Source organism: Chiloscyllium punctatum, chromosome 27 (assembly GCF_047496795.1).
Source record: "Chiloscyllium punctatum isolate Juve2018m chromosome 27, sChiPun1.3, whole genome shotgun sequence".
Lineage (NCBI taxonomy): Eukaryota > Metazoa > Chordata > Chondrichthyes > Orectolobiformes > Hemiscylliidae > Chiloscyllium > Chiloscyllium punctatum.
In genome coordinates this window covers 17,798,385-17,825,187 of record NC_092765.1, presented here as the reverse complement: position 1 = coordinate 17,825,187, position 26,803 = coordinate 17,798,385, and the positions used below count along the sequence as shown (strand labels likewise).

General features: G+C 43.8%; 2 protein-coding genes across 2 annotated transcripts; one reads left to right on the top strand and one right to left on the bottom strand.

Moving 5' to 3' along the window:
- Positions 1–481: 481 nt before the first annotated feature.
- LOC140453732 (protein ripply1-like) lies at positions 482–7,043 on the top strand. Its single transcript, XM_072548691.1, has 4 exons — positions 482–567; positions 3,292–3,367; positions 4,912–4,988; positions 6,843–7,043. Exons 1-4 carry the CDS (start codon positions 482–484, stop codon positions 6,979–6,981), a joined length of 378 nt encoding a protein of 125 aa, XP_072404792.1. The 3' UTR covers positions 6,982–7,043.
- Positions 7,044–9,245: 2,202 nt separating this feature from the next.
- LOC140453731 (taste receptor type 1 member 1-like) lies at positions 9,246–10,031 on the bottom strand. The gene has a single exon (XM_072548690.1). It carries the CDS (start codon positions 10,029–10,031, stop codon positions 9,246–9,248), a length of 786 nt encoding a protein of 261 aa, XP_072404791.1.
- Positions 10,032–26,803: the final 16,772 nt, after the last annotated feature.

The window sequence follows — 26,803 nt, the reverse complement described above, 5'->3', positions numbered from 1 at the left end:
AGGCAGCAGCCCCGCTGGGTGTGAGGTGTTGGGAGATTAACAGCTTCTCATTGCTGCCCGTTAATGATGGACGGGGTGGGAAAGTATGCCAGGAGGGTGACAGACTGGAGCCAGCCTCCTCTCTCTCTGCTGACTGCACACTGTTTTGCCTGACACTGTCCCTGCTGCTTCCTGCAGGCGTGGGTCGGAGAGGGGGGGGGGGGGGGGGGGTGGGGGAAGCCTGGAGCTGCGACCCAAGGCCAGCATTTGGCCCCCTCCCCACAATGTTGACACAACCACTGACTTCATCGCAGGGGCAAAGGCCCCCAGCTGGCAGCCTATCCCTTTCCACAGTGAGTCTGCGGGGAGGCCAGGCTCTGGATAAAAAGGACAGGGAAGCAGACAGGGTCATTCCGATTCCCACCTGATCCCAGGGAAGGAGCAGCAGCAGCAGGGGGAAATCAGCACCACAGCCAGCATTGATCCCAGGCATCAATCCCAGATGGAGGGGAATGCAGTGTCAGGAGCCCGGAGCCGGCTGTGCTGCTGCCTGCACGATCCCAGTGCTCAGCAGCCAGGAGGGCTGAGGTAGGATTCCCAGCGCCAACGACAGGGAAACCGGGAGCGTTTTAGTTTCGGGATGATAGCATCGGGCGAACTGCAGATGAAATGGGGGCTCAGCGCTGAGTTTAACACTCTAACCCAAAGTTACCCACTGCAAGCTTCCTGTCCTCTCTATGAGCTGTGAGTGGTGTCTGGGAGCAGTGCGATATATACATTGTATATACGCACACACATAGACACAGTCTGTTCAGTGAGATGTAATAATTACTCGGGCTCCCCGCGTCTTCCCGGAGTCCTCACTCAAGAGAGTTTCGTGTCCAAGTTTCTGATGACCCCAAGTTGACAGGGCGCCCTGAGAGAGACAGTGAGCAGATTTTAAAAAAAAATGGCAGGCGGCGTTCAGTGTATGGAAGCATAAAATAACAACAAATCAGATATTTTCTTTAATGGCTAGAGACCATTGGAGGAGCAGAGAGGGTTGGGCGTGTTACACATCACTGTAAACTCGAGCACAGGTACAGAAAGTAATCAAAAATAATAAAGATGATCCTTATCTCAAGAGGATGAAGTACAAAAGGGGGCAAGTGATGCTGCAGGGACCCATTCCGAGTCGTGGGGGTAGCAGCTCAGTTGCCCTTGAAAGAGTTTATCCAAATTCACCAGAATTACCCCAGGCTTTCCTGGGGTACGTTGAGAGGTCAGGTTTCATAGCCTTGAGTCGTATTTTCCTCAGCTTAATGCGGTTGAAGGGTGACCCGATCAAAGGATTTTACAAAATGTGAACCATTATGGGAGTCCAGAACAATCTTAAAACCAGAGTTGTTATTCAGGAGGGAAATCAAAAAGGACTGTCTGGAATCCTCACTCTCAAAAAGTTGGAGGAAGGGATCCGCTGGAGTTTCTGAGGGGATGGTATCAAAGGATATGGAGCAAGACCAGGTAAATGGAGCTGAGGTGCAGAATAGTGACAAACTGTCTGAGTGAGAGAATAGTCTCGATGGGCTGAATGGCCTACTAATGTTTATCTCTCCTGTAAGTGGCACTACCCAAGGTACATGCAGAGACATATCCAGCGGGAATCAATTAATAATAACAAACAGGAAAGCTGGCTGATTTCCCTCTTGAGTACGAAGTCCAGTGTTAGCACTTCCAAATGGAAAACATTCCAACTCCAGCCAGGAATTTCAGCCATGAAACCCCTATTAACCACTCTGGTTACCTCAGCTCTTACCAACTGAACCATCAGTGAACTGAAGTTACAAAGCAGTTTGACTCTGGTGATTTGATAGAGAATAGTCTGTCATGGGACAAATGCTGTTTGCTATACCAGTGACGTGTTACAGCCCCAATAGACAGAGTTATGCTCATTGGGGAGCAGCAACAAACCATTGTTTACATGAGGAGCCAATCTCCAGCTGGTGTCTGTGTACAGCAACAATGCGCCTGCCCTGTTGATGTGTGCAATTTATGGATATGAAGGGAAAATCCCATGCAAGGACTGCACAAAACACTACATAGGACAAACAGGAAGACAGCTAACGATCCGCATCCATGAACACCAACTAGCCACGAAACGACACGACCAGCTACCCTGAGTAGCCACACACACAGATGACAAGCAACATGAATTCGACTGGGACAACACTATTATTATAGGACAAGCCAAACAGAGAACAGCCAGGGAATTCCTAGAAGCATGGCACTCATCCACAGATTCAATCAATAAGCACATCGACCTGGACCCAATATACCGACCACTGCAGCGGACAGCTGGAACTGACAACCAGAAGTGGCAGAGACAAACCACTACAAATGCCGGAGGAAAGATCACAGAAGTGCTTCACAGGAGGCTCCCAAGCACTGAGGATGTCACCTAGACAGGGGACGAAACGCCTGCAACACAAATTCCCAGCTCGGCGAACAGAACCACAACAACGAGCATCTGAGCTACAAATCTTCTCACAAACTTTGTAGGAGATTAAATTGAGCACGGCGTGCTCCAGACAGAAATGTGAGAATGAAGAGATATTCAGCCTCTATATTGTTGGTTAATATTCAGGACACCAGGAAGAACTCTCCAGCTTCTTTGCAAGATGATAACATCTCACCTAAAGGACAGTACCTCTGCATAGACTTCCCTTAATCTTCCCACTTGGTGAGCTAGACTGGGTTATGAGACTTGAACCTATGAGTTCAAGTCAAAGGCTTGAGTGCAACCCACTGAGCGACAGACAAAGGTTAGGGGTAGCTCAGACTCAGAACGTGTTGATAATTCTGCAAGCTTTCTCTAACAGATAGTTGAAGGGGAAGATGGTGGTGCTAGGTTCAAATCCCATCATGGCAGATGGTGGAATTTCATTTCAGTTAATAAATTTGCAATTATAAAGTTTGTCTCATGATATTGATAAGGACAGATTTAATTGATTGTTGTTTAAAACCCACCCATTTCACTAATGTCCATTAGGCAGTCTGCCATCCTCCCCCTTATATATGACTCTGGACCTACCAAAATGTGGTTGACTCTTAACTGCCCTTTGAAATAGCTGAGCAAGCCCTTTAGTTCAAGAACAAATTGGGACAGGAAACAAATGCCAGTATTGCCAATGAAGCCCCACATCCCATGAGAGCATAAAGAGGAAATAAGGAAGACAACACTGAAGTAGAGTTTACAAGCTTCTGATTGTATTGATTTCTCCAAACTTGCTGTCCTTGCTTCCTTAACCCAGTTGGTTGTGTTTCTATTAACAGTGCCGGCAGTGTTTGGAGACCATGGTTAGTCACACCCAAAGATATTGCAAGGGAACAACAAAGACAGATGATAACAGTAAGTTTGGTTCAACAATTCTCTCCCTTTCTCCATTAACCAGTGTGTTGCTGTCACAACTCTGGGTTTAACACTGGCCTCTTCCAATGTTTTGTCTTTCTGCTTGTTGTTCAATTACATCTTCCACCCTCAAATGCCTCACCCTCCAGTGATAATTCTTCATAATGAATGGTGAACATTGGTGGATTCTTGGCCAGAAAGGGTCTCACGGCTGAGTCAGACTCTGCCGTCAGCTGATGGGCCTGGTGATGAAAAGTGGGAATCCTCATGTTGTAGTTCACAGTGACCAGCACTAACTAGAAGCCCTGGCTATGATGCTATGCAGTAGGCAGTGGCTGTGAGAAAGGTACTCTTTCCTCCTTCAATACCCATTGCTAGCTCTCCCCAAACCCCAAACACACATGAGTTCACACAGGAACTCTCATGTGGGCATTTCCTTATAACACAGCCCATAAACTCAGGGAGAATGGCTGAGTGCTGCTCAGTATGGGTATGTGATGCCCTGTGTGAGTGTGCAATAACTTGTATCTTGCCCCAGATTGATATCTTCACTGTGTTAGAACCTTAGGTGTCTCTAAGACTATGAAGTGAAGACATAGAACATAGAACATAGAAAAATACAGCGCAGTACAGGCCCTTCGGCCCTCGATGTTGCACCGACCGAAGCCTACCTAACCTACACTAGCCCAATAACCTCCATATGCTTATCCAATGCCCGTTTAAATGCCCATAAAGAGGGAGAGTCCACCACTGCTACTGGCAGGGCATTCCATGAACTCACAACCCGCTGAGTAAAGAATCTACCCCTAACATCTGTCCTATACCAACCTCCCCTTAATTTAAAGCTGGGTCCCCTAGTAACAGCTGACTCCATACGCGGAAAAAGGTTCTCACTGTCAACCCTATCTAAACCCCTAATCATCTTGTACACCTCTATCAAATCTCCACTAAACCTTCTTTTCTCCAATGAGAACAGCCCCAAGTGCCTGAGCCTCTCCTCATACGATCTTCCTAACATGCCAGGCAACATTCTGGTAAACCTCCTCTGCACCCGTTCCAGTGCCTCCACATCCTTCCTATAGTATGGTGACCAGAACTGTACACAATACTCCAGATGAGGCCGCACCAGAGTCTTATACAACTGCAACATGACCTCAGGACTCTGGAACTCAATTCCTCTACCAATAAAGCCCAGTATGCCATATGCCTTCTTCACAGCACTATTTACCTGGGTGGCAACTTTCAGAGATCTGTGTACATGGACACCAAGATCCCTCTGCTCATCCACACTACCAAGTAGCCTACCATTAGCCCAGTAATCCATCTTCTTGTTACTCCTACCAAAGTGAATGACTTCACACTGAGCTACATTGCACTCCATAAAGAATGTGGTTCTGAAAAAGAATCATATTCGCCTTAAACAGTCACTGTTTTTGTCCTCACAGATACCGCCAGATTTGCTGACTGTTTCCAGCACTTATTGTTTTTAGTGTAAAGAATGTGGTATTTATTCCAGCCCCAAAATCCTCACCTTTCTGTTGCAGCTGAATGTCTCTGAGAGCGAGCGAACTCAGCATACACTCAGCGGAGATAAAGTCCCAGCATTCCGACATCCTGTCAAGTAAGTACACCATGGGAATTTAATTGTGTTGCTGATTTTCAGGAGGAGGGAACTGTGAGCAATAAATATCTGATGAGCATGTATTTGGTGTCCAGTTTAAACATGATGGGCTTCAGTGACCAGGAGACCTTGTTATTCCAAATCTTGTTATTACATTCTCTCTTTCCGCACCAGAATAACACTCTCACTGGGACATGAGGCCTACACACGCTGATCCTCTGTACCTTGTCCAATCAGTCGCCCTTCCTGCCTGACCTAAGACACTGAGGCTTTGAGTATCAACTTGGTGAGGCCCATCCTAGTAGAACTGCAATGTTAGATCTAGCTGTGACCTCAATGATTGACTACAGCAAGGTTTCAGTATTGGTCAGGGACAAACCCACCGGTCCTATGGCTTTGGTGGGAGAGGGAGGGGGGCATGTTTAAACTGCCCCATCCCAAGTGAACTGACTTGCAATGTCAATTGAAACATGTGGTGAAGGATCAAGATTTTGTCAAGACGCATATTTTGGAAATATCATTCCAACAATCCTCAAGTCAGTTTGTAATGGGTAATTTCTGCAGTAGGACTGTTATTTCTGAGTTTGGGAGTGTGGAGAGAGGGAAGCTTTTTTCTGTATTTATAATTACATTGTTGTTTGTGAAATCTTGCAATGCATAAACAGGTTGCCATGTTTCTGCCAATGCAACAATGGCTACGCACTCTAAAAATATAAATAAACACTTTGAGACATCTCAAAGATGTGAAAAGTGCTATTTAAATGCAAATATTTTTAAAGTTTGTTGTACTCAAAGTGCGCAGTTTGACAATAAGAGCCTGAAGTGGAAAATGAAAATTTCCTTGCCACTTCATCTTCTTCAGGACAAAGGGATTAAGCGTCCAAGGGTGACAGTCATCTGCATCTGCAGCCCTTCACTGTTCAAAAGTAACCTGCATTTCAGAAGCACTTTTAACATGAATAATGACTTTAATGAGGCCAAGGGGTAAAAGAGACAGCAGCAAACCTGATCTTTGGTCAGGTGATCAAATGTTTGATCTGAGAGCTGGTTTTAAGGAGAATTACAATGTAAGAGGAACAGACAGAAGGATCTGGTGAGGAAATTCCTGAGCACGTGATCATAGCCACTAAAGGTGGTTGAAGGGATGGAGGAGAGATGGGGAAGGGAGTGAGAAAGAGAGAAGGTTAGACAAGATGGAGTGAAGATAGGAAGGTGGGAAGTAAGGAAGGATTCTGGGAAGGCAGGAGGGACGGATAGAGAATATTATATGTTCTGTCACATTCTGGGCTCGAAATGCCAAAGCATCATTGAGTATATTTCTTACAACTCTCCAAGCAGCTGAGAGGCTAATCAGTTGTTAATCAGCATGTGATTGCAGTTCAACAGTAAATGTGCCACCCTCTATGCCCATTTTCATAGCAATTTGTTCCTATTTCTTTTTGAATAGTGTAACAATATAACAGAGGGAGAAACAATCAGGGAAAAAGGGAGAGGGAAGGAAGGACACAGGGAGAAGGGAAAGCTGAGATGGAGGGAAGGACAAAGGAGTAACATGAGAGTGAAGGTTGGGGTGGGACAAAGAAGGAGATAGCAGGTGGGGAGGGGAAAGAGAAGGAGAAATGTGCAAGGGACCAGTATCAGAGAAGCTCATGATTTCAGTGCAGCTGGGAAGCAGTAACGAGAGAGTGTGTATGAGGATGAGAGTTTTAACTTGAAAGTGTCTGAGGGCATGGAACAGAGAACAACTAATGGGGAACCTCTCCTGGTTTACCAGCTCCTATCATCAGAAATGAAAATGTGGCCAGATCAGAGAGTGTGGAACACTGAAACACTATTCTCCCTTCTTTTTCACAGACTTCTGTGGCCAAAATCTAAACAGTTTGATTATTTATACGAAGATGCAGCTCATCTCTTGGCGAATTTCCCGGTGCAGGCAACAATCTCATTTTATCAGGAGAGTGATAGCGAATCAGAGAATGAAGATGACAGTTAATCTGAGACAGGATCCATTGTGCAAGCACAGTAATGTTTACTGCAATTGTGGATATGTAGTTGATGCAGTACATACAGGATCTTATCAGCTGAGAGTTATTGATCTCTATTCTGTATATTTACATATTAATTTATAATTAAACTTTAAATGTATTAGTTTTTTTATTTATTAAGATTGAACTAATTTTGTAAATTAAAGTTTTTATCACATATGTGTCTTTAGGATTTGTTAAACTGTTTAAATGTAAACGGGAAGTAAGGGTAATACTTAGCCTGAACTGGAACAATAGAAAATTAGCCACAGTTCCCAATCTTTAGATGTTGCCCATGATTCCTGTTGCAGAATGAATGAAGTAGAGGTCAGTAGAACTGCAAATGAAGAGTGATCTGAAACTGGTTACCGATTCACTAGAATCCAATTTACACAATCACAGAGTTAAATGGCAAGCTGTGTGCATTGGAAGTGCAAACGGCGGTCAGCTATGATGCTGTTTACAGCCATAAAGCAAGGACCTAGGACTGACGGGTGAAGATAATCCATTGGGTTGGGAGAGGTGCTGGAGAGTCACCAGAGAATTACATCCCAACCAGTCAGAGAATCAGATATAAATGAAAACCGAAATCAGCTCCGTAAAACCTAAAATTGAAATGTGGCTGTCCAGCACCACCTTGTGGCAGGATAGTATATCACATCCAAACGCTGTAGAGTGAAACACATTTTGCCACTTCTCCACCGTTAGGTTTAGTATTAAGTCTGGTAGAAGGTGCCTCCAGAACCATAACTAGTTGCTATAGTGGCAGCCTTAAGGCTTTCTGTAACATGTACCCGTTCAAAAGCTGCAGGGTATTCTGTTTGTGCAGGGCTGTTTCTCAGTCAGCACTGACTGAAGACACTTTGATTAAAGACTAAAGCATTCAGATTAAACTACAAACCAAAAGGTGGAAGTGCAGAAGTTCAACCAAAGCCTGAATGTTAATGAAATGAGAAACTCAATCTGACAATTAATGATCAGACTATACAACACAAATAAAACGTTTGTTAAATTTCTAAAAAAATCAAAATGACATGAAGGACTATAAAGTATGTGTTAACATTCAACAGCTAGTGTTTGACTAAAGCCCCAAAGAGGGCTCTTGACCTTTTTAAGCCCATCAATATATATGTTCTGCTAAACTGGTTCCAGAGTCTCCCAGTCTGCTACTGAATCATTTTCTAATGATGCCATCAGTTCTGTTCCCAAATAGCTTATTCAGTCGGCACTGACAGTTTCAGATCGGCGAAGTAATTGGGGCAGACAGAGACCGAAGGGCCTAAGGAGACACTGTAATCGCTTCCTGTAACATCCCCAGTAGTAACTGAAAGTGCTTAGTGGAGAAAAGGGGAAATTATTCACATGCTTTGTGCTCACTGGAAGTAGAGAAGGAGAACATTACAGGGAAAGACAGTGACTGAGGGAATAAAAGAATTTAAAGGAATAATGAGAAAAAGAGAAAGTGAGAGCTGAGAGAGAGAAAATAATGGCCAGGAAGAGAGACTGAAGAAACTGAATCTAGTCAGAGCCAAGGTATTTAGAATTGTATCTTTAGGAGCAGTGGAAAAAGTACTGGAGAGTTAAGAAAATAATCGTCTGAATATTAATTCAAATTAAAAGCCACTATCCCACACACCAACCTCAATCAGATTACCACTCACCACCTATAACCATGATACTATTTGGTTACTAGTGTTATGGACAGGCCAAACACCCTCAAACTATTTTAAGAAGGTAGCCTCGACCCTATCTTTTTCTTGTTTTAAAGGCAAATATGAAGTGCTATGTTCCAGACGCAATTTGACTTGTCAAACTACTCCAGGTTAAGCAAAACACAATTTATTCAAACACTATGGTTAAAATACAATCAAAGAAAGAAGAGTTTAGATTACCATCTTTATTGGAAAACTTAACAGAATGATAGATACAATAACCATTTCCATAATAGTGACATCCCATAAATACACCCTGTGGCAAAAAGGCAAATTCTCATGCAATCCAGCAGCCTAGGAAGGGAACCCTCAGCTTTTGGCCCTTTATCAAGAGGGAGAAAAAAAGCATACAACAACAACTGCTAAAGCTTACTAAAAATTCTTGATCTGTGAGAGCTTGACCACACCCGCTCAGGCTGCTTCAATTGTTCAAACTTAAAAAAACCACCCAAGACACACCCGTTTTCCAATCTCTTTCAAAAAGAACAGAACACACCTCTTAAAGCCACAGCATTGTCACGCTAAGCCGCTCTGTTTTTGGTGTAATCCTGGATACAACTTTGGAAGAATACCGTTGTGTTGCACTGAGATTTGAACAGAATAATGTAACACTTAGGGAGGAAATAAGCAACCAGGATTCCAAACAAGCTGAGCAGAGCAGCCAGAGCCTGGGCCAAGGGGAGATACTGCCTGAAGCCAGAGGCGATGACGAGAATGCAGCAAGACCAGGAGGCAATGTACAGTACCATGCTGAAGGAAATACACTTCGCTTCATTGTAATTCTTTGGCAAATCTTTTCCCAAGAAAGCAAAGACAAAACAGAGGCAACCCAGCAGCCCATTGTACAGAAAGCCCGACAGGAAAATTGAGAGATCGTTGTCGGTAGTGCAGAGTAGGAATATTTCCTTTTGAGAAAGGTTATAATTAGACACTGTCACTACTGGTTCTTGGGCCATCCATACAGAACAGTTGATCGCTGAAATGGATGTACTTGCAAACACAAACACATACAGTCCATTATATTTAACCCAGTAATCATAGGCTTTAGGCAACTTGGTGGCCATTTTAAATATACAGACTATTTGGAAGGATCTGACAAAAATACATGCCAGACAGACTGTGAAGCTCACAGTAAAGAGGGGCCACCTCACTCTGCAAATGAAATTGTTTGGCTTTCCAAAGAAGAGGAACACACTGCAGCAACCAGAAGCCAAGGTGAAAAGCATTAGGAAACATAGCCTCCCTCCTGCTGCCTTGACAACCGGAGTGTTGAGGTGAATGACAAAGACAAGAGTAATGCCGACCATTGTTAAAAATCCAGCACTGGCCATCACTGACAATGCAATGGAAATATTGCTACCCCACTGCAGATAAACCACAGCCCGATTGTAGCAAGTCAAACTCTTCTCTGGTGACCACTGCTGCAAGGAACAGTTAACACATTCTGTAAAACAACAACAACTGGTTAGAGTGTCCACTAGTAGCTGCCCCCTCCCTGTGAAATAAATCACATTTAATAAAAGCTTGCTTTACGAAAGAAGAATTATTGCCATCATTGCACCAGCAGCTAGTTACTTTCCAGATCTATCTCTTTAATTTCTTCATATAGCTATTAGTCATTATTTCAAATGATATAATTTCATTTTAAACACTCTTTGCAGAACATCACATGTGCCTGAGTAGTTTCTGAACTGTAAGCTGTTCACTGACTGCTCCAGGTGCTATGTTTTCAGATACCACCTCTGTCAGCATGGGGTATGTTGTGCTCATGTCCGCTGGAATCTTCTGGGAATGCCTTGAATGGATTCACTGCCACCAAACCTTCTTATTGGTATTTGGCTGAATTACTAATGCCAAGCAGTTCAAGAGGACAGCCCACCACCACCTTTTCAAGGGCACCTAGAATAAGGTAATAAATGCTGGTCTGGCCAACAATACCCATGTCCTGTGGATGAATTTTTAAAAAAAACTGAGGAAGGATACCCAAACACAATCTTCAGCAGGAGGCAGGCTCTATCTTGATAAACAGAACAGGTTTATTATATAGTATTTAGTAGCGAGGACATTACATCCGAGAAAATGACAGTCCTTTCTAAGACCCCAGGCTGTACCTAAGAGTATGTACCCTACTACTACTAAAATATTCTACCACACAACTGAACAATGTGAACACTGGTTAGTTACTGCCAGAAACACTCCTTTATTTGCTAATGGGTGGAGCTTAATATCATATCAGTTAACTGTTTTGGATCTTAACTTCCTTATGCAACACCAGGGAGTATTAGTCTGGGTAAATGTCTGAATTCCCAAGCACCTTTGACTTCATTCACATGGGAGAAGTTGTAATTGGTTGATCCCATTTCTTCAGCTGTTGCAAGGGCACTCAGATTTCCTAGGCTATCCATGGCATACACACCAACACCTTTGACGTAAATCATACCAGATGACATACAACTGTGCTTGCCAAATCTTTTCTGACTGAGACTCCATTTTAAGGCATGAAAATTGTAGCCACCCCTCAATGACCGTGAGGAGGCAGCTGTGAAAATGGAGGTCTATTAGAGCAGGGGCACAACTGTATCAAAACTCCATGGCAGCAATTGCTACCTCAGACTCATGACCCCAGCATTTTACCTTGTGACCTGAACCCCACTTGGGGAAGCCTTGGGTTTCAATGATAGCACAAATACAAGTATCAACCAGGAGGGGGAGTTATGCAGAGCAGGCAGGTGTCTCATAAAACAAACTGCAGCATAGAAAGAAGGAGAAGTAGGCCATTCAGCACATCAAGCCTGCATTACCATTCAACAAGATCATGGCTGATCCTCCATCGCAACGCCATACTCCCACATTCTCCCATACCCCTTGACACATATAGTTACTGGAAGTCTATCCATTTCTTTCTGAAACATATTCAGTGACTTTGCCTTCACAGCCTTCTGTGGTAGAGAATTCCATAGGTACCCCACCTTTGATAAGACCACACGCTTTAGGAGGCATAGAAGCAGAAGTAGGTCATTCAGCTAACAAAGACTGCTCCACCATTCAATCATGACTGATCTTATCATTCTCAATTCTACCTTACTGCCTTTACTCCATAACCTTCAAGTCCTTTAGCAACTAAAAATCTGTCTGAGCCAATGTAACACAATTATTTAAAAAGGGAAAGGGACAAAAAAACAGGGCAGTTAGCTTAACATCTGTTACCGGGAAAATGTTAGAGTCTATTATAAACGATGTAAGAGCAAAGCATTTAAAAATACATAACATAATCAGGCAGGGCCAGCATGGCTTCATAAAGAGGAAATTGTCCCTGACAATTTTACCAAAATCCTTTGAGGAGGTAATAAACAGGATAGACAATAGGGCACCAGCAGAACATAATAGACTCAAATGTTTTCCCAATGACAGACGTTAAGCTAACCAGTTGCCCCTTTTTGTGTCACTCTCACATTTTGAGCAAGGGTATTAGATTGGTAGTTTTTTTAATCTTCTGGGACTTTTCCAAAATCTAAAGATTCTTCAAAAATTATTACACAGACTGCAAATATGGGATTGATTGATGGTGTGTTTTCATTATTTCTGCTGTTTTTCTGTTTTTCCACAGCCTGTCCACATTGTCCATCCTGGACACATGTTGGGATACAGCCCTAAAGTATGAGGACTTTGTGGATACGTTTTTGGTGCAGCCTTACCGTATTGACCCCTGTTGGAGTGTAGCCCTACAACAAAGGCAAGTTCAGGTAGAACCCTAGAGTACAACTTGTGTTGGGATGCAGTCTCCAGTAACAAATTTGGATGGCGATTCTTTGACATGAACATAATGTTGAGACTGGGTAAAGGAAGTCAACTCTTACCAGCCTCCATAAGGTTATATTCCCATTGAGGGTTAGTGGGCGGCAACCAAGAGACAGGACACATACTCCCCCAAACAGCATTACACCATCAACAGTGCTGCCAAATATCTGAAATCAGCCACTCAGCAAAGCTTGGGAATAAATCTTGGGATCTTCCTGATATGTTGCCATAATATGGGGAATTCTGTTTTTCTTTAAAAAGTGCCTTTGGAGCTTTAACAGTCACCCAAATGTTAGGATTAATTGGATGGTTTAACATCTCACTAGGAAGAGGAAGACAGTACAGCTATTCATCCTTTCTGTGTTACAATTTTCTGACTAAAGTAAGAGTATCTCAGCGGAGCCAACCTGATTCAGCCAATTTTGTAGAGTTACCACAAGTGACTGCTGTGGTTCTTCCTTTTAGCTCTGCACCTCTAATACATTTTACCATCGCACTGTTACTTCATGAAGGCATGCCCTTTTCTAAAGCTTCCTGCAGGTCTCAGTAGAATTGTGGAGTTGGACTCACCATCATTGATTTCAAAGGTTCCTGCAGGACAATCTGTACAGACAAAGCAGCATCTGTGAAAGGTGTCCCGTTTTTTCCACTGGCCTGGATCACATTCGCTGGAGCAATTTGACATCGGGACCTGTGTAAACAAATTAACAGATATACATAGCTTGGCAATCTGTCTTATTTCAGCATCACCTCACAAGAGGTTAGGATTCAGTTCAATGCTTATCCCTTCATTCACTGCCAATTTGTTGTTAACACCAATTGAGAAGGAAGGATACAGTATGCACTCTGCCAGCTGATTTGCTGTCTGGCCTACTCTGGCTGGTCATTTTCCTGGAGGCTTTATCAGATGATCTCCTTGCTGTCAAAAGCCTTGGCCCAGGACTCACAGTACTGGCCATCCCACATGTTCATCCTCGCAACAAGAAGTAAAATCGTACATCCTATAGAGCACAATGGTTCAAGAAGGTGGGTTACCACCACCTCTTCATGGACATTTAGAGATGGGCAATTAATTCTGACCTTAGAGTAATGCCCACAACCAATGAACAAAGTAAAAAAAAACACACATCATTACTAATGATGGCAAAATGTAGGGTATGTAGGTTAGTTTGATCTTAGAGTAGGATAAAAGGTCAGCACAACATCAATGGCCAAAGGGCCTGTACTGGTTTGTTCTGTTCATTACCCATTTGAAAGATTCTTGATTGTCAGACATTTTACCCAGCCACATACTTTTGGAATGAATAAGCAAAAATGGCCAAATAAAAAGAAAACAAATTACACATAAAGTTTTTTGTTACCATGGATTTCCTTCAGGGATGATTGCAGAAAAGCCTTGAAGATTAATCTTCAAACCATAATGCTCACTAATCCCCTCAACAATCCCCTTCAGTCCTCTCATTCCCTGCAACCCCCAGTTTCTCTTCTGGCTTGTGTTTATGATGTCCTCTCCATCCTCTTCAGCATTTACTGTGACAGCTTTCTGCCTGCTACAGTTTGTTCAACATTATCTGGCCTTGAGGAGCAGTTCTCCCATTTCCTGATTGATGTTTATTACTCGCTCTGAATGTTGCTAGGAAGTTTTTGTTACATTAATGAGCCTGGATAGATAGATACTGCGATATCTGAGTCAGAGGAGAGCATCATTACCCATTACTGTATGGGAAGAGAAGCAAATAGAGACTGGACTGATAATTGGCAATATGAAAAAAATGTAAACTGAAGTTAATTTTTGTGAACTGCAGAATCCATGCTTGTGTTTTGGGGTTAGAGATGAAAGACTATGCTCTCTAAATTTTAAGAACTCCATAACTAAAGGAATACTTTACCAAACCTGTTGGAGAATTCCATTTGATTAGAGATTCATTGATGATCAGTCGGCCTGGGTTGGGTCTGTAGGATCCAATCACTTTCATGGGGCTGCTTTCATTTTGTGTGTCCCACGCAATGATTTCATAGCCCATTGGAGGGTTTCCGTTTTCATCAAAATATATCAGGTTATTGTGCAGAGTAAAATTTACTTTTTTCAATCCCTCCAGCAACTGAAAGAAAAGTGGAATTGTTAGTGAGACAAACCCCATCCTCTCCACCAGCCAGGCACCAACTAATGAGTAGAGGATTATCTCCAGGACTCTGCTGAATCCATGTGTTTGTGTGTGTGTGAATGGATGGCAGCTTATGTATATCCACCTGTACTGATGTGTCTGTGTACACGTTATGTGTTTACATGAGTACTTACATGCAAAAGTACAAAATTAATAGGCAGGAAACAAGCAGTTATTCCATCAAGCCCTATCCCACACTTATTATATCATCAGAGCTAAATACTTTTTCATTCCACTTTCACCCTTACCATGCATTCCTCCACAGTCATTTTAAACTCTTTGGAGAAGCAAAGAAAAAGAAGGGAAAGAAAGAGATAATAAGAATATTATCACAGCATATGCGATTGGTTGCCGGCCTGTGCATGTTTGTGCACATGTATCTGTCTATGTACGTGAAAATGTCTTTATGTCCATGTGCAAACATCCATGTGTCTCACTGTGTGCTCAAACACACATATATATGTCTGTATGTGTCATGTCTAGACAGAAATGTGCTGATGTATATCTGTGTCTTCAGTCATACACATGTTTGTGTGTCTAGAGCCCAAATCCCTTTCACAATTGGTGATTTAATTTTGAAAATAGTGACTTGCATGACAAAATTTTAATGTTAGTAACTGATTTGTGTTCACCAATCCAAACAGAGTTGAGCAAGGGATACTGACCAGTGATTCCAGTTGGAGTGAGTATGATTTCATAACTGGCTCCATTAGAAGACATCCTGTTGGCACACACTTTTCGGACTCACAGTCTGACACTTGAGAGTGTAGTGGCTATGCCCCTGAACTAATAATCTAGAGCATATGAGTTCAAATCCCATATCTCAGGTATTCTGAAGAAGAGTCAAATTGGACATGAAATGTTAATTATTTTTCGTTGTCTGTAGGTGCTGCCAGACCTGTTAAGTTTCTTCAGCATTTTTATTTTAGATTTCCTGCATCTGCATTATTTTGCTTTTATTTGATAGTTTAAATCCCACCTTCAATATATGAATTGCAATTCAACTTTAAAACCTGAAAGTAAAGCTTTGGTATCAGTGAAAGTGACTGTGGTACTATCAGACTGATCAAAATAATAAACAGCTCAACGAGTACACTTTTAAGAAGGAAGTCTTCCTTTTTTTATCTGATCTCAGTTTATATGTGATCTAGTCCCACAAACATACCATCGATTCTTAATCACATTATCAAATAGTGGAGAAAGGTTCACACTTGATTCATTTTCCTTCCTAACAGTACTATGGGATTACCTTCACCATAAACATTGTAGTGATTCAAGATTTGGCGCATCGTGAACTTCTCAAGGACAATCAGAGATGGACAATAAAATGCCAGTCGTGCAAGTGATGCCCACATACAGATAATGATTTTTTTTAAAAGAAGCCACAGAGGTTGACAATTCCTCAGAATGAAAATCCGAGCCTGGATGTGAGCTTTCTATGAGTGGACAGAGAAAGACAGAGAGAGCTGGGATTTTTTTTTCAACAGTAATTTAACTTAGTTAACATAAAATACTAACCTGAGATTGTAAGAATGCTCTAGGCTTGTCACAGGATCCTGAGTGGCAATTCAGGACTTGATGCAGAGCATGAGCCACAGCATACATGGCAGCATAGACATTAAACGAGATGCTCCACACTGAAGATCCTAGCAAGGCCTGAACAGTGGCAGAAGTGAAATATTGACACTCACTGCATAGCTGGGCACAGTTCTCTTGCCTGTTCACTTTACTGTTTTCTGTTTCCTTCACTGAGATTAAATGTTTCTGATTGATTACTGGACTTTGAGTAGCCATTGATTTAATTAGAAATTCTCCAAAACCTGGCATTTGACCCTGCTTGACACCAATGCTCAGGAATGTGCCAGTTGTTTTAGCTTTCAGTATTTCTGATGCTGTTATATTTCCAAAAGATGACTCGCTTAAAATCCAGATTTTCCCCGTGACATTTACCTCAACTGCTGCTTGAAAGAATGCTGTGGCATAAAGTTGACTAGCAAACAGGATGATCACGTTGGCTTCACTGAGACTCATGTACGTGATCATGTTGATGATTTCTTGCTTTAATCCTGGATCGTGGATTAAGCCCTGGAAAGCCACACAGATCTGTCTCTCAGAAGCTAACTCTACCACCCTCCGCTTTCCATTCTGTCCATATTGATTGTCACTTGCAATAACTGAGATCCAGTTCCAGCCAAACCTCTGGATCAATAGAACCATTGCTTCTGCTTGTTTCAAATCACTTGGAATAGTCCGGAAAAATGATGGATATTGCACTTTGTCACTCAGCTCATCACTTGAGGCACCAAAGCTGACCTGCAATGGAAAATCAGAGCAACTTAAACTTTTGAAGTCTGGGAATAAGGCTAGAGTCAATGATGTACTCAGTCTCTATAGCCAATATTTTCAATGGTCAATGACAGTAACACATTTCTTCGATCTCAGCTGGAGTATTGTGTATAGCTGAGGGTTCCACATTACAGAAACATTGTGAATATATTGGAGAGAGTATGGGAGCAATTTACAAGAATGGTTCCAGGAATGAGAAACCTCAGCTTTGAGGATAGATTGAAGAAGTTAGTGTTGTTCTCCTTGAAGAGAAGAAGGCTGAGAGGAGATTTAATGGACATTTTCAAAATCATAATCCGGCTGGATAGAATAGATAGGAAGAGTCTGTTCCTGCTTGCAAAACAAACAAGAAGAAGAGGGCAATGATTTTAAGTGATGTACAAAAGGAGCAAGGGTGATATGGGAACAAACATTTTCATACAGCAAGTAGTTAGGATATGGAATGCATTGCTTGAAAGTGTGGTGGGGGCAGGTTCAGTTGAGAACTTTGGATGATTGTTTGGATAGATTTGGTGTACAAGGGTATTGGAAGAAAGCAGGAAACTGGCAATAGGCATTGAAGCTCACTTGAAGAGCTAGTGCAAGCAGATTGGCCAAATGGCCTCCTTCTGCACCTTAACAACTCTGTGATTCTGTGATCATTAGCTTATTGTAGATCTTATCATAAGTCAGCAGTAAGTTGGCTCCATAGGCCCATGGTAGATTTATGAGTATAGACTTATAAGTGGACACAAATCAAAAACTTGCATAATTTAGGATGAGATATTACCTAACCAAGAACACTAGTGCAGTATGGAAGGAGGTGCTGCATTGCTGTAAGTGATGCTCCAGGAGTGCCTGGCATTCAATAGGTCAGACGTTCGTGTCCAAATATTTCATGCCACTCTGGGAAAAACAAGGAAATCTCCCAATGTCCTGGTCAACATTTCTCCTCAACCAACAACACCAAACCACCAGGTTAACTGTTCGTTCCTCTCATAGCTCCTCTGGTCACCTGTTAGCCAGGTTTAAAGGCACTGAAACTGACTCATATAAATAACCACACTACAAAAAAAATCATCAAACACGAGATGCTATGGTAATGTGCCTCTGACTTAAAGGCATAAGGTTAGTGATTTTCACTGGCATGAAAGATTTTGCAAGGAGGCACGAGCAGAAGTACCAACGTAATGTAAACCTCCATGTTGGTAAAGGAGTGAGAATATTGCAAAGGATACCTGGAGGCTCAGTAAAAAACGGATTGACAATTAAAATACCTCTTAGTGCTATTTGAGGACGCTGCACAATACCTTATTGAGCAGCTGCTGCAGAGTCACAGTGAATGAAAATGTTGTTGAGATGCCAGGTAGGTTAAATATTGATCACGGTGAGATATGTGAAGGCTGATTATAGTTGCAGCCTCCAAGTCAGAAAGTAAGGGGTCGGGAGAGAGGTGGTGGTGGAAATTTGTGGCACAGTGGTAGTGTCCTTACCTGTGAACCAGAAGATCTAGGTTCAAGTTCTACCTGCTCCAGGGATATGTTATAACATTTTTTGAAGAGGTTAATTAAAATATCTATAAGTTCAAAGGAGCAGATTGAATGAGGGAACTAAGGTGGCAATTGTGGAGTAAGGGCCATAATCTTCCATTTCTTTTTAGATACAGTAGGTGGTGTCAGAGGACTGGAGTACTGCAAATCTTGCATACTTTTTATATAAAAAAGGTGTCAGGATAACTCCACAATCTGAAGGTCAGGGCCCAGGGCTGGAAGTCCAGGCCAGGAGCAGGACTGGGTCCTGTGATTCCTGTTCCTCCCCCAGCTACAGGCTACTCATTTGAACATTGGTGGTGCAAAAACTTTTAGAAATGATAACCTCGGGCCAAATCAACATTGTGGGGTTATTCAGCCAGAACAGATATTTGGTTAGTTTCTTAATTTATTTTAATTGAACTTAATTTTCTAATCAGCAATGTCATCACACTCCTCTGGAGCAGGTGCGATTTGGACTCCAGCCTCCTGGTCCAGGGATAGGGGCACTACCAGTGCACCACAAGACCTTCGTGAATCATTTTTTTTGGGAGCAGGTGGAACTTGAATCCAGGTCTCCTAGTCTAGGAGTGGGGACACTACCCCAAGAGCCCTGCTTTAGTTTATTTCTCCCTCTTTAAGTCCCAATAGTGCCCTTTGTTTTCTCTCTTTTCCCACAAATCATCCATGGTTTCATGTACATATGTATATAATATATATCATATTTGTTTTAATATATAGCAAGAAGAAAAAATATACTTGTGTGTGGAGACTTTATATATATATTTATATTTGCCACCACCCGGAAAACACCGATATGACCAAGCATATTAACAAGCAAATCCTGTTTAGGCAGTGTGGACATTTTTAAAAAAATGAGTGGAGTTCAAGGGGGAAACAGAACAGATTTGTTAAATGCACATCACGTTTGATTAATTTGAGTGAGTTTTTGATGAGCTATCTGAGATACTAATGATGGTGATGTGGCTGATATCATGTACATTGACTTCCAAAAGACATTTTAATAAAGTTCCACGTAAAGGACTTGTCAGCAATGTCAAAATGAATTGAGTAAAAGGAACAGTGACAGCATGGGTATAAAGTTATCTGAAAGATGGGAACCAGAGGATAACGCTGAACAAATATTTTTTCAGGCTGGAGGAAGCTGTACGATGAGACCCCTGACGGCTTTGTGTTGAACTCACCGATTTCGTTGACAAATATAAATGGCAAAGGCTTGTGTGTATTGTATTGCCACAATTTACAGATAACTCAAAACGTGCAGGTATTGTGATCTGTGAGGAGGAGACTGATGGACTTCAAGGAGATGTTGATGTGAGCGGACAAGTGGCTAATGAGAATGCAGTGAAGTGCAAAGTCATATGTTTTGATATGCAGCATGAGGAGAGGTAATATAAATTAAAGGATGCAATTCCAGAAAGGGTGCAGGAACGGAGAGATCAAGAGGGGCGTATGTGCACAAATTGTTGAAAGGCACAGCAGGTGGAGAAGGCAGTTAAAAAGTTAACACATCGAGTACAACAGAAGGAAGTTGCAATGAGGTTTTCTAATCCAGTGGTTAAGCCTCAACTGGAGCATTTTGTCCAATTCTGAGTATTGCATTTTAGGAAGGATGAGAAGGTAATAGAGGGTACCCAAAAGGTTTATGAGAGTGGTTTCAGTGATGAGGGTACTTTTTATGTGGATGGTTTAGAGAACTTGAAATGCTGTCTTTAGTGAAGAGATAATTGAATTGAGATTTGATGTTTTGTTCAAGATCATGAAAGAATGAAGCAGATCAGATTAATCATCTGTGGTTAACAAGAAAACACAAAGATAAGATCAAACTTAAAAGACATGTATTTGTGCTAAGACAAGTGGCAGATCAAAAAATTGATCAGAGAACAAAAAACAGCAAGCAGTGATAAAAAAAATTCATAAGAAGGGAAATATTAGAATATGAGATAAAGCTTGTCAGTAATATAAAATCAGACAGTAAGAGCTTCTTAAATATTATAGAAATGTAAGACATTTTAAAAAGTGAGCTCTGATCCTATAGGAAATGAGACTGGAGAACTAATAATGGAAAGAAAGTAAATGGCAAATGAATTGAGCAGGTATTTTGCATTTGTCTTCACTACAGATAATCAATTAATATCCCAGAAGCAACAACAAACCAGGAAATTGAAGGGAGCCAGGAACTCAAGAAAATCTCAACTACTAGAGAAGTGGAGTTGAGTAAATTGTTGGAGCTATGGGCTGACAAGTACCCAGGTTCAGATGGACATCATCTCAGAGTATTTAAAGAAGTGACTAGTGTAATAGTTGGTGCATTGTTTTAATTTTCCTAAACACTGATTCAAGGATGGTCCCATTAGAGTGAGAGAAAGTAAATTCAGAGGAAACTTGCTTATCCGAATACCAATTATCTGAAAATTGGTTATCCAAAGGAGATCTTGAGGTCCCGATGGAAACATTACACCAAAGACGTGTTTCCAACAGTGATCACATCTTTTGTTTACAATAATTAAATAGGCACCATCTCCAAATGACTGACCTCCTGCCCTCTCTCTACCCCCACACTTTCCCTGAAGTTCTACAGAGGGGTGTACCCTAACCCCACCCCCTTCCCCAGATAATTTCTCCAACATTGTCCTGTACAGGGCAGAGGTGGAACCTGTCAAAACTTTGCAGTAAAAAGTTGTGTGTGTGTGTGCGCTATTTGGAGACTTACCCCAGAATGGTTACTGCAGCAGTCCTGCTGTTGGTGTCCAGTCCAGTTGCCCCGGAGATGGGACAAGTGCTTATGGGATTGGGGGGGGGGGACAGTGTTGGATGGGATTGGGGTCAGGGGGTGGCGTTGCACGGAGTTGGGAGCAGGTTGGGCAGTGTTGGAGGCGGGAGCAGTGTTGGATGGGGTTGGGGCAGGGACAGTGTTGCACAGGGTTGAGGGATGGTGTTGGGGGTCGGGCAGTGTTGGATGGGGTTGGGGCGGGGGTGGTGTTGCACAGGGTTGAGGGATGGTGTTGGGGGCGGGGGCAGTTTTGGATGGGCTTGGGGTGGGGGCGGTGTTGCACAAGGTTGAGGGATGATGTTGGGGGCAGGGACAGTGTTGGATGGGGTTGGGGCGGGGGCAGTGTTGCACAGGGTTGGGGGACAGTTGGGGGCAGGGGCAGTGTTGGACAGGGTTGGGGCAGGGGCAGTGTTGCACAGCGTTGAGGGATGGTGTTGGGGTGGGGCAGTGTTGGATGGGGTTGGGGTGGGGGCAGTGTTGCACAGGGTTGGGGTATGGTGTTGGGAGGGGGGCCAGTGTTGGACAGGGTTGAGGCATGGTGTTGGGGGTGGGGGCAGTGTTGGACGGGGTTGAGGGACAGTGTTGGGGGCGGGGGCAGTGTTGGACAGGGTTGGGGTGGGGGTGGTGTTGCACAGGGTTGAGGGACGGTGTTGGGGCGGGGCCAGTGTTGGACGGTGTTGGGGTGGGGGCGGTGTTGCATAGGGTTGAGGGACAGTGTTGGGGGCGGAGACAGTGTTAGACAGGGTTGAGGGATGGTGTTGGGGCGGGGACAGTGTTGGATAGTGTTGGGGTGGGGGCGGTGTTGCACAGGGTTGAGGGACGGTGTTGGGGGCGGGGGCAGTGTTGGACGGTGTTGGGGTGGGGGCGGTGTTGCACAGGGTTGAGGGACGGTGTCAGGGATGGGGGCAGTGTTGGACAGGGTTGGGGCAGGGGCAGTGTTGCACAGGGTTGAGGGATGGTGTTGGGGCGGGGACAGTGTTGGATAGTGTTGGGGTGGGGGCGGTGTTGCACAGGGTTGAGGGATGGTGTTGGGGCGGGGACAGTGTTGGATAGTGTTGGGGTGGGGGCGGTGTTGCACAGGGTTGAGGGACGGTGTTGGGGGCGGGGGCAGTGTTGGACGGTGTTGGGGCAGGGGCAGTGTTGCACAGGGTTGAGGGATGGTGTTGGGGCGGGGACAGTGTTGGACAGGGTTGAGGGATGGTGTTGGGGGCGGGGGCAGTGTTGGATGGGATTGTGGCAGGGTTGGTGTTGCACAGGGTTGAGGGATGGTGTTGGGGGCGGGGATAATGTTGGACGGGGTTGGGGTGGGGCGGTGTTGCACAGGGTTGAGGGACGGGGTTGGGGACGGGGGCAGTGTTGGTACGGGGTTGGGGTGGGTGCGGTGTTGCACAGGGTTGAGGGACAGTGTTGGACGGGGTTGGGGTGGGTGCAGTGTTGCACAGGGTTGAGGGACAGTGTTGGACGGAATTGGGGCGGGGACAGTGTTGCACGGGTTTGGGGGATGGTGTTGGGGGCGGGTCAGTGTTGGATGGGTTTGTGGTTGCGGGGTGTGTTGGGGGCGTGGGAGCGTGTTGCATGGGAGGGGGAGTCTGTGTTGGGGGCGGGGGGCAGTGTTGTGGGTGGGGCAGTGTTGAACGGGTTGAGGTGGGTGGTGTTGGGGCGAGTGGCTATTGCATGGGTGGGGGGTTGGGGTTGGGGCAGAGATAGGGCTCGTGCGCTGTGTGCTGCTGCAGTCTCCTGAACGGGGAGCTGACTTTAAAAACTCCAAGCCCCAGAGGAAAGGCATTTGATCAATTAACTGAATAATTGATTATCCGAACGAAATAGTGCCCACCCATCAAGTTCAGATAATCGAGGTTCCCCTGTATAATGTCTTTTTTTCAAAAATGAAGGGAGAAAGAAAAAAAGCAAAAAATTACAGGCCACTTAGCTTAACATCTTTCATTGGGAAATGATTAGAAGCTATGATTAAAGAAATTTTAGCAGGTCACTCAGGCAAAAGGAGTCAACACAGATCTGTGAAAGAGGTATCATGTTTGACTAGTCTACTGGAGGTCCTTGAGGATGTGCTGTGGATAAAGGAGAACTGGTAAATATACAGACTCAGATTTCCAGAAGGCATTTGATAATTAGATTAGATTACTTACAGTGTGGAAACAGGCCCTTCGGCCCAACAAGTCCACACCGCCCCGCCGAAGCGTAACCCACCCATACCCCTACATCTATATCTACACCTTACCTAACACTATGGGCAATTTAGCATAGCCAATTCACCTGACCTGCACATCTTTGGACTGTGGGAGGAAACCGGAGTACCCGGAGGAAACCCACGCAGACACGGGGAGAATGTGCAAACTCCACACAGTCAGTCGCCTGAGGCGGGAATTGAACCCGGGTCTCAGGCGCTGTTAGGCAGCAGTGCTAACCACTGTGCCACCGTGCTGCCCACGGTGCCAAACCAAAGGTTATTGTGGGAAATAAATGCTCACAGTGTGGGGGTAAAATACCAGCATGGATTAAAGATTGACTAGCTAGCAGAAAGCAAAGAATCGGCCATAAATGGGTCATTTCAAGGTTGGCAAGATATAACAAATGGTGTGCCACAGGGTCTGGTGCTGGGACCTCAACTAGTTGCATATAGGACTATGACTTCTTGGACAACTCTAGCCTTCTGCTCTTGCACTTAAGTCATCATTTTTCATAGAATCAAAAAATGGTCACATTACAGAAGGAGGTCACTCAGCCTGACATGTCTGCTCCAGCTGTTTTCAAGAGCATTCATCTCATCCCACTCCCCATAACCTAGACAGTAAGAGCTGCAGAGTTATTTATTACTCAAGGACATATCAATAATTCACAAACAGGTTTCTATGGGATCAGTGAATAGTGACCAGGAACAAGGGTCCTGGCTGATTCATTCTTCCATTTTGCAATATCTATCTATGCCACTATAACTGGGGTCAACAAATACCAGGGGGAGGGGGGGAGAGCAGGGAGCAGAGAAGGCACATTAGCAGGTGGGCAGGCAGAGAGTGAAGGGGTTGTGGTTTGTACAGCTCAGCATGATTCTGAATTACACATACCTGACATACAGCCTTCAATGGATAACTTTATTAATGTCCTTGGGCCAATGATGTTTTAATCATCACAGGACCACAACCTTCCATTGCTGCCAAAGCACTTCAATAAAGCTCATGGTCAAACACTTTGGTTTCACCTTCAAGAAATACTGAATGGAATATGCATCTGAAACACCAGCGAATTCGGGAATCCAGTGTGATAAAAGGGAATTGCCGCAGACAGCCACACCCTGATATAGACTCTTGAATAATGAACAAACACATTGGTTGAAGACCTACCTGAGGAATATGAAACAATTGAAGAATGCTTGCAACGACAATAGCATCATCAGATGACCATGGACCAAGCACAGCTAAGAGCTCTGGGCGACAGCCTTTGAAATCATGGCATGACTCGGCTCCCTGAGTTGAATTCCCCAAAATAAATTCGAGTGCTGCCTTAACGTTGATTGAAGTGGCACAGCTGTCAAAGATCTGATACCCTAGAGTGACACTTGGCAGGAGTTCAGTCGAGTTGTTGATCTCCTCCACAGCAAACTTCATCGCTTGTAAATGACGGTAACCACTCACTGAAAAGCTGATGGAGAAAAGAATTTTTACAGAGCTTATGACTTCTTTGAGTTATCCCAAAGTGTTTCACAGCAAATACTTTGCTTTTGAAGGATGGTTGTTCTTGTGTCTAAATGAAGATGGTTACCAAATTGCACACAGCAAAGAGATTGAGTTTACTCATTATTACAGAATCACAGAGGTATGACAGTGTAACAGGAGGCTATTCAACCCATTATGTCTGCACCAGCTCTTCAAATGAGTATCATCACCTAATTCCAGTAAATTGTTTTGTTTAACCCCTTGCTAACTATTTTCATCCAAATAATCATCCAATGCGTATTTGAAGATCTTGAATTTCAGGTTGTCTTGGATCACTGGGTACCAATGCCATCTTTAAAAAGCCATTGTGTGTCTGGTCAAGCATTGTCAGTTCAGAGTCACCCTATATGGTTCCTGACATTTCCCAGATGACAAAGTGAAATTGGCATCCCATTTTCAGACAGGAGCCTAGAGGTTCTTCTGGATGGGCTGGTGCAGAGGAAGAATGTCCTCTTCCCCCAGGACCACTAGTGAAGGCCATGTTACCAAAGTGTGCCAGCCTGGTCGAGGTCAGTGCAGTCTCAGCTGTCTGGAGGAATACACAGGCGTAAAAGAGTATGGTCATTGTCCTCCTCTGTTCTGCCAGGATAGGTACCACACACTCCCTTCATCTCAGCTACTGCACACACCTCCTACCAAGTCTCATACTTTACCACTCTCACTGTTACATGCAACCTCTTCTCTCACACACTCTCACTCACAAGTTTCCCCACACTACTAATCTGTTGGATGCCTGCTCACTTGCTTGGGTCACATCAACACTCTTCCCCCACCTGCAATAGCACCAGCACCCATGTCACCCACTTTCATCTTACAGAGTCATACAGTCATAGAGCTATACAGGACGGAAACAGACCTTTTCCTCCAACCCGTCCATACCAACCAGATATCCCAACCCAATCTAGTCCCACCTGCCAGCACCTGGCCCATATCCCTCCAAACCTTTCCTATTCATATACCCATCCAGATGTTTTAAATGTTGCAATTGTGCCAGCCTCCTTCACTTCCTCTAACAACTCATTCCATACATGCACCACCCTCTGCATGAAAACGTTGCCCCTTATGTCCCTTTTATATCTTTCCCCTCTCACCCTAAACCCATGCCCTCTAGTTCTGGATTCCCCCAACCCAGGGAAGAAACTTTATCAAATTGCCCTAATCATGCCCCTCATGATTTTCTAAACCTCTATAAGGTCACCACTCAATCTCCGACGCTCCAGGGAAAATAGCCTCAGCCTATTCAGCCTCTCCCTATAGCTCAAATCGTCCAACCCTGGTAACATCCTTGTAAATCTTTTCTGAACCCTTTCAAATTTCACAACATCCTTTCGATAGGAAGGAGACCAGAATTGCACGCAATATTCCAACAGTGGCCTAACCAATGTCCTGTTCATTTGAATCATGGCCTCCCAACTCTTGTACGCAATATTCTGACCAATAAAGGAAAGCATACCAAACACCTTCTTCATTATCCTATCTACCTGTGACTCAACTTTCAAGGAGCTATGAACCTGCACTCCAAGGTTTCTTTCTTCAGCAACACTCCCGAGGACTTTACCATCAAGTGTATAGACCCTGTTCTGATTTGCATTTCCAAAATGAAGCACCTTGCATTTATCTAAATTAAACTTCATCTGCCATTCCTCAGCCTATTGGCCTACCTGAAAAAGATCCCGTTGTAATCTGAGGTAACCTTCTTTGTTGTACACTACACCTCCAGTTCTGTATCCAATTGCC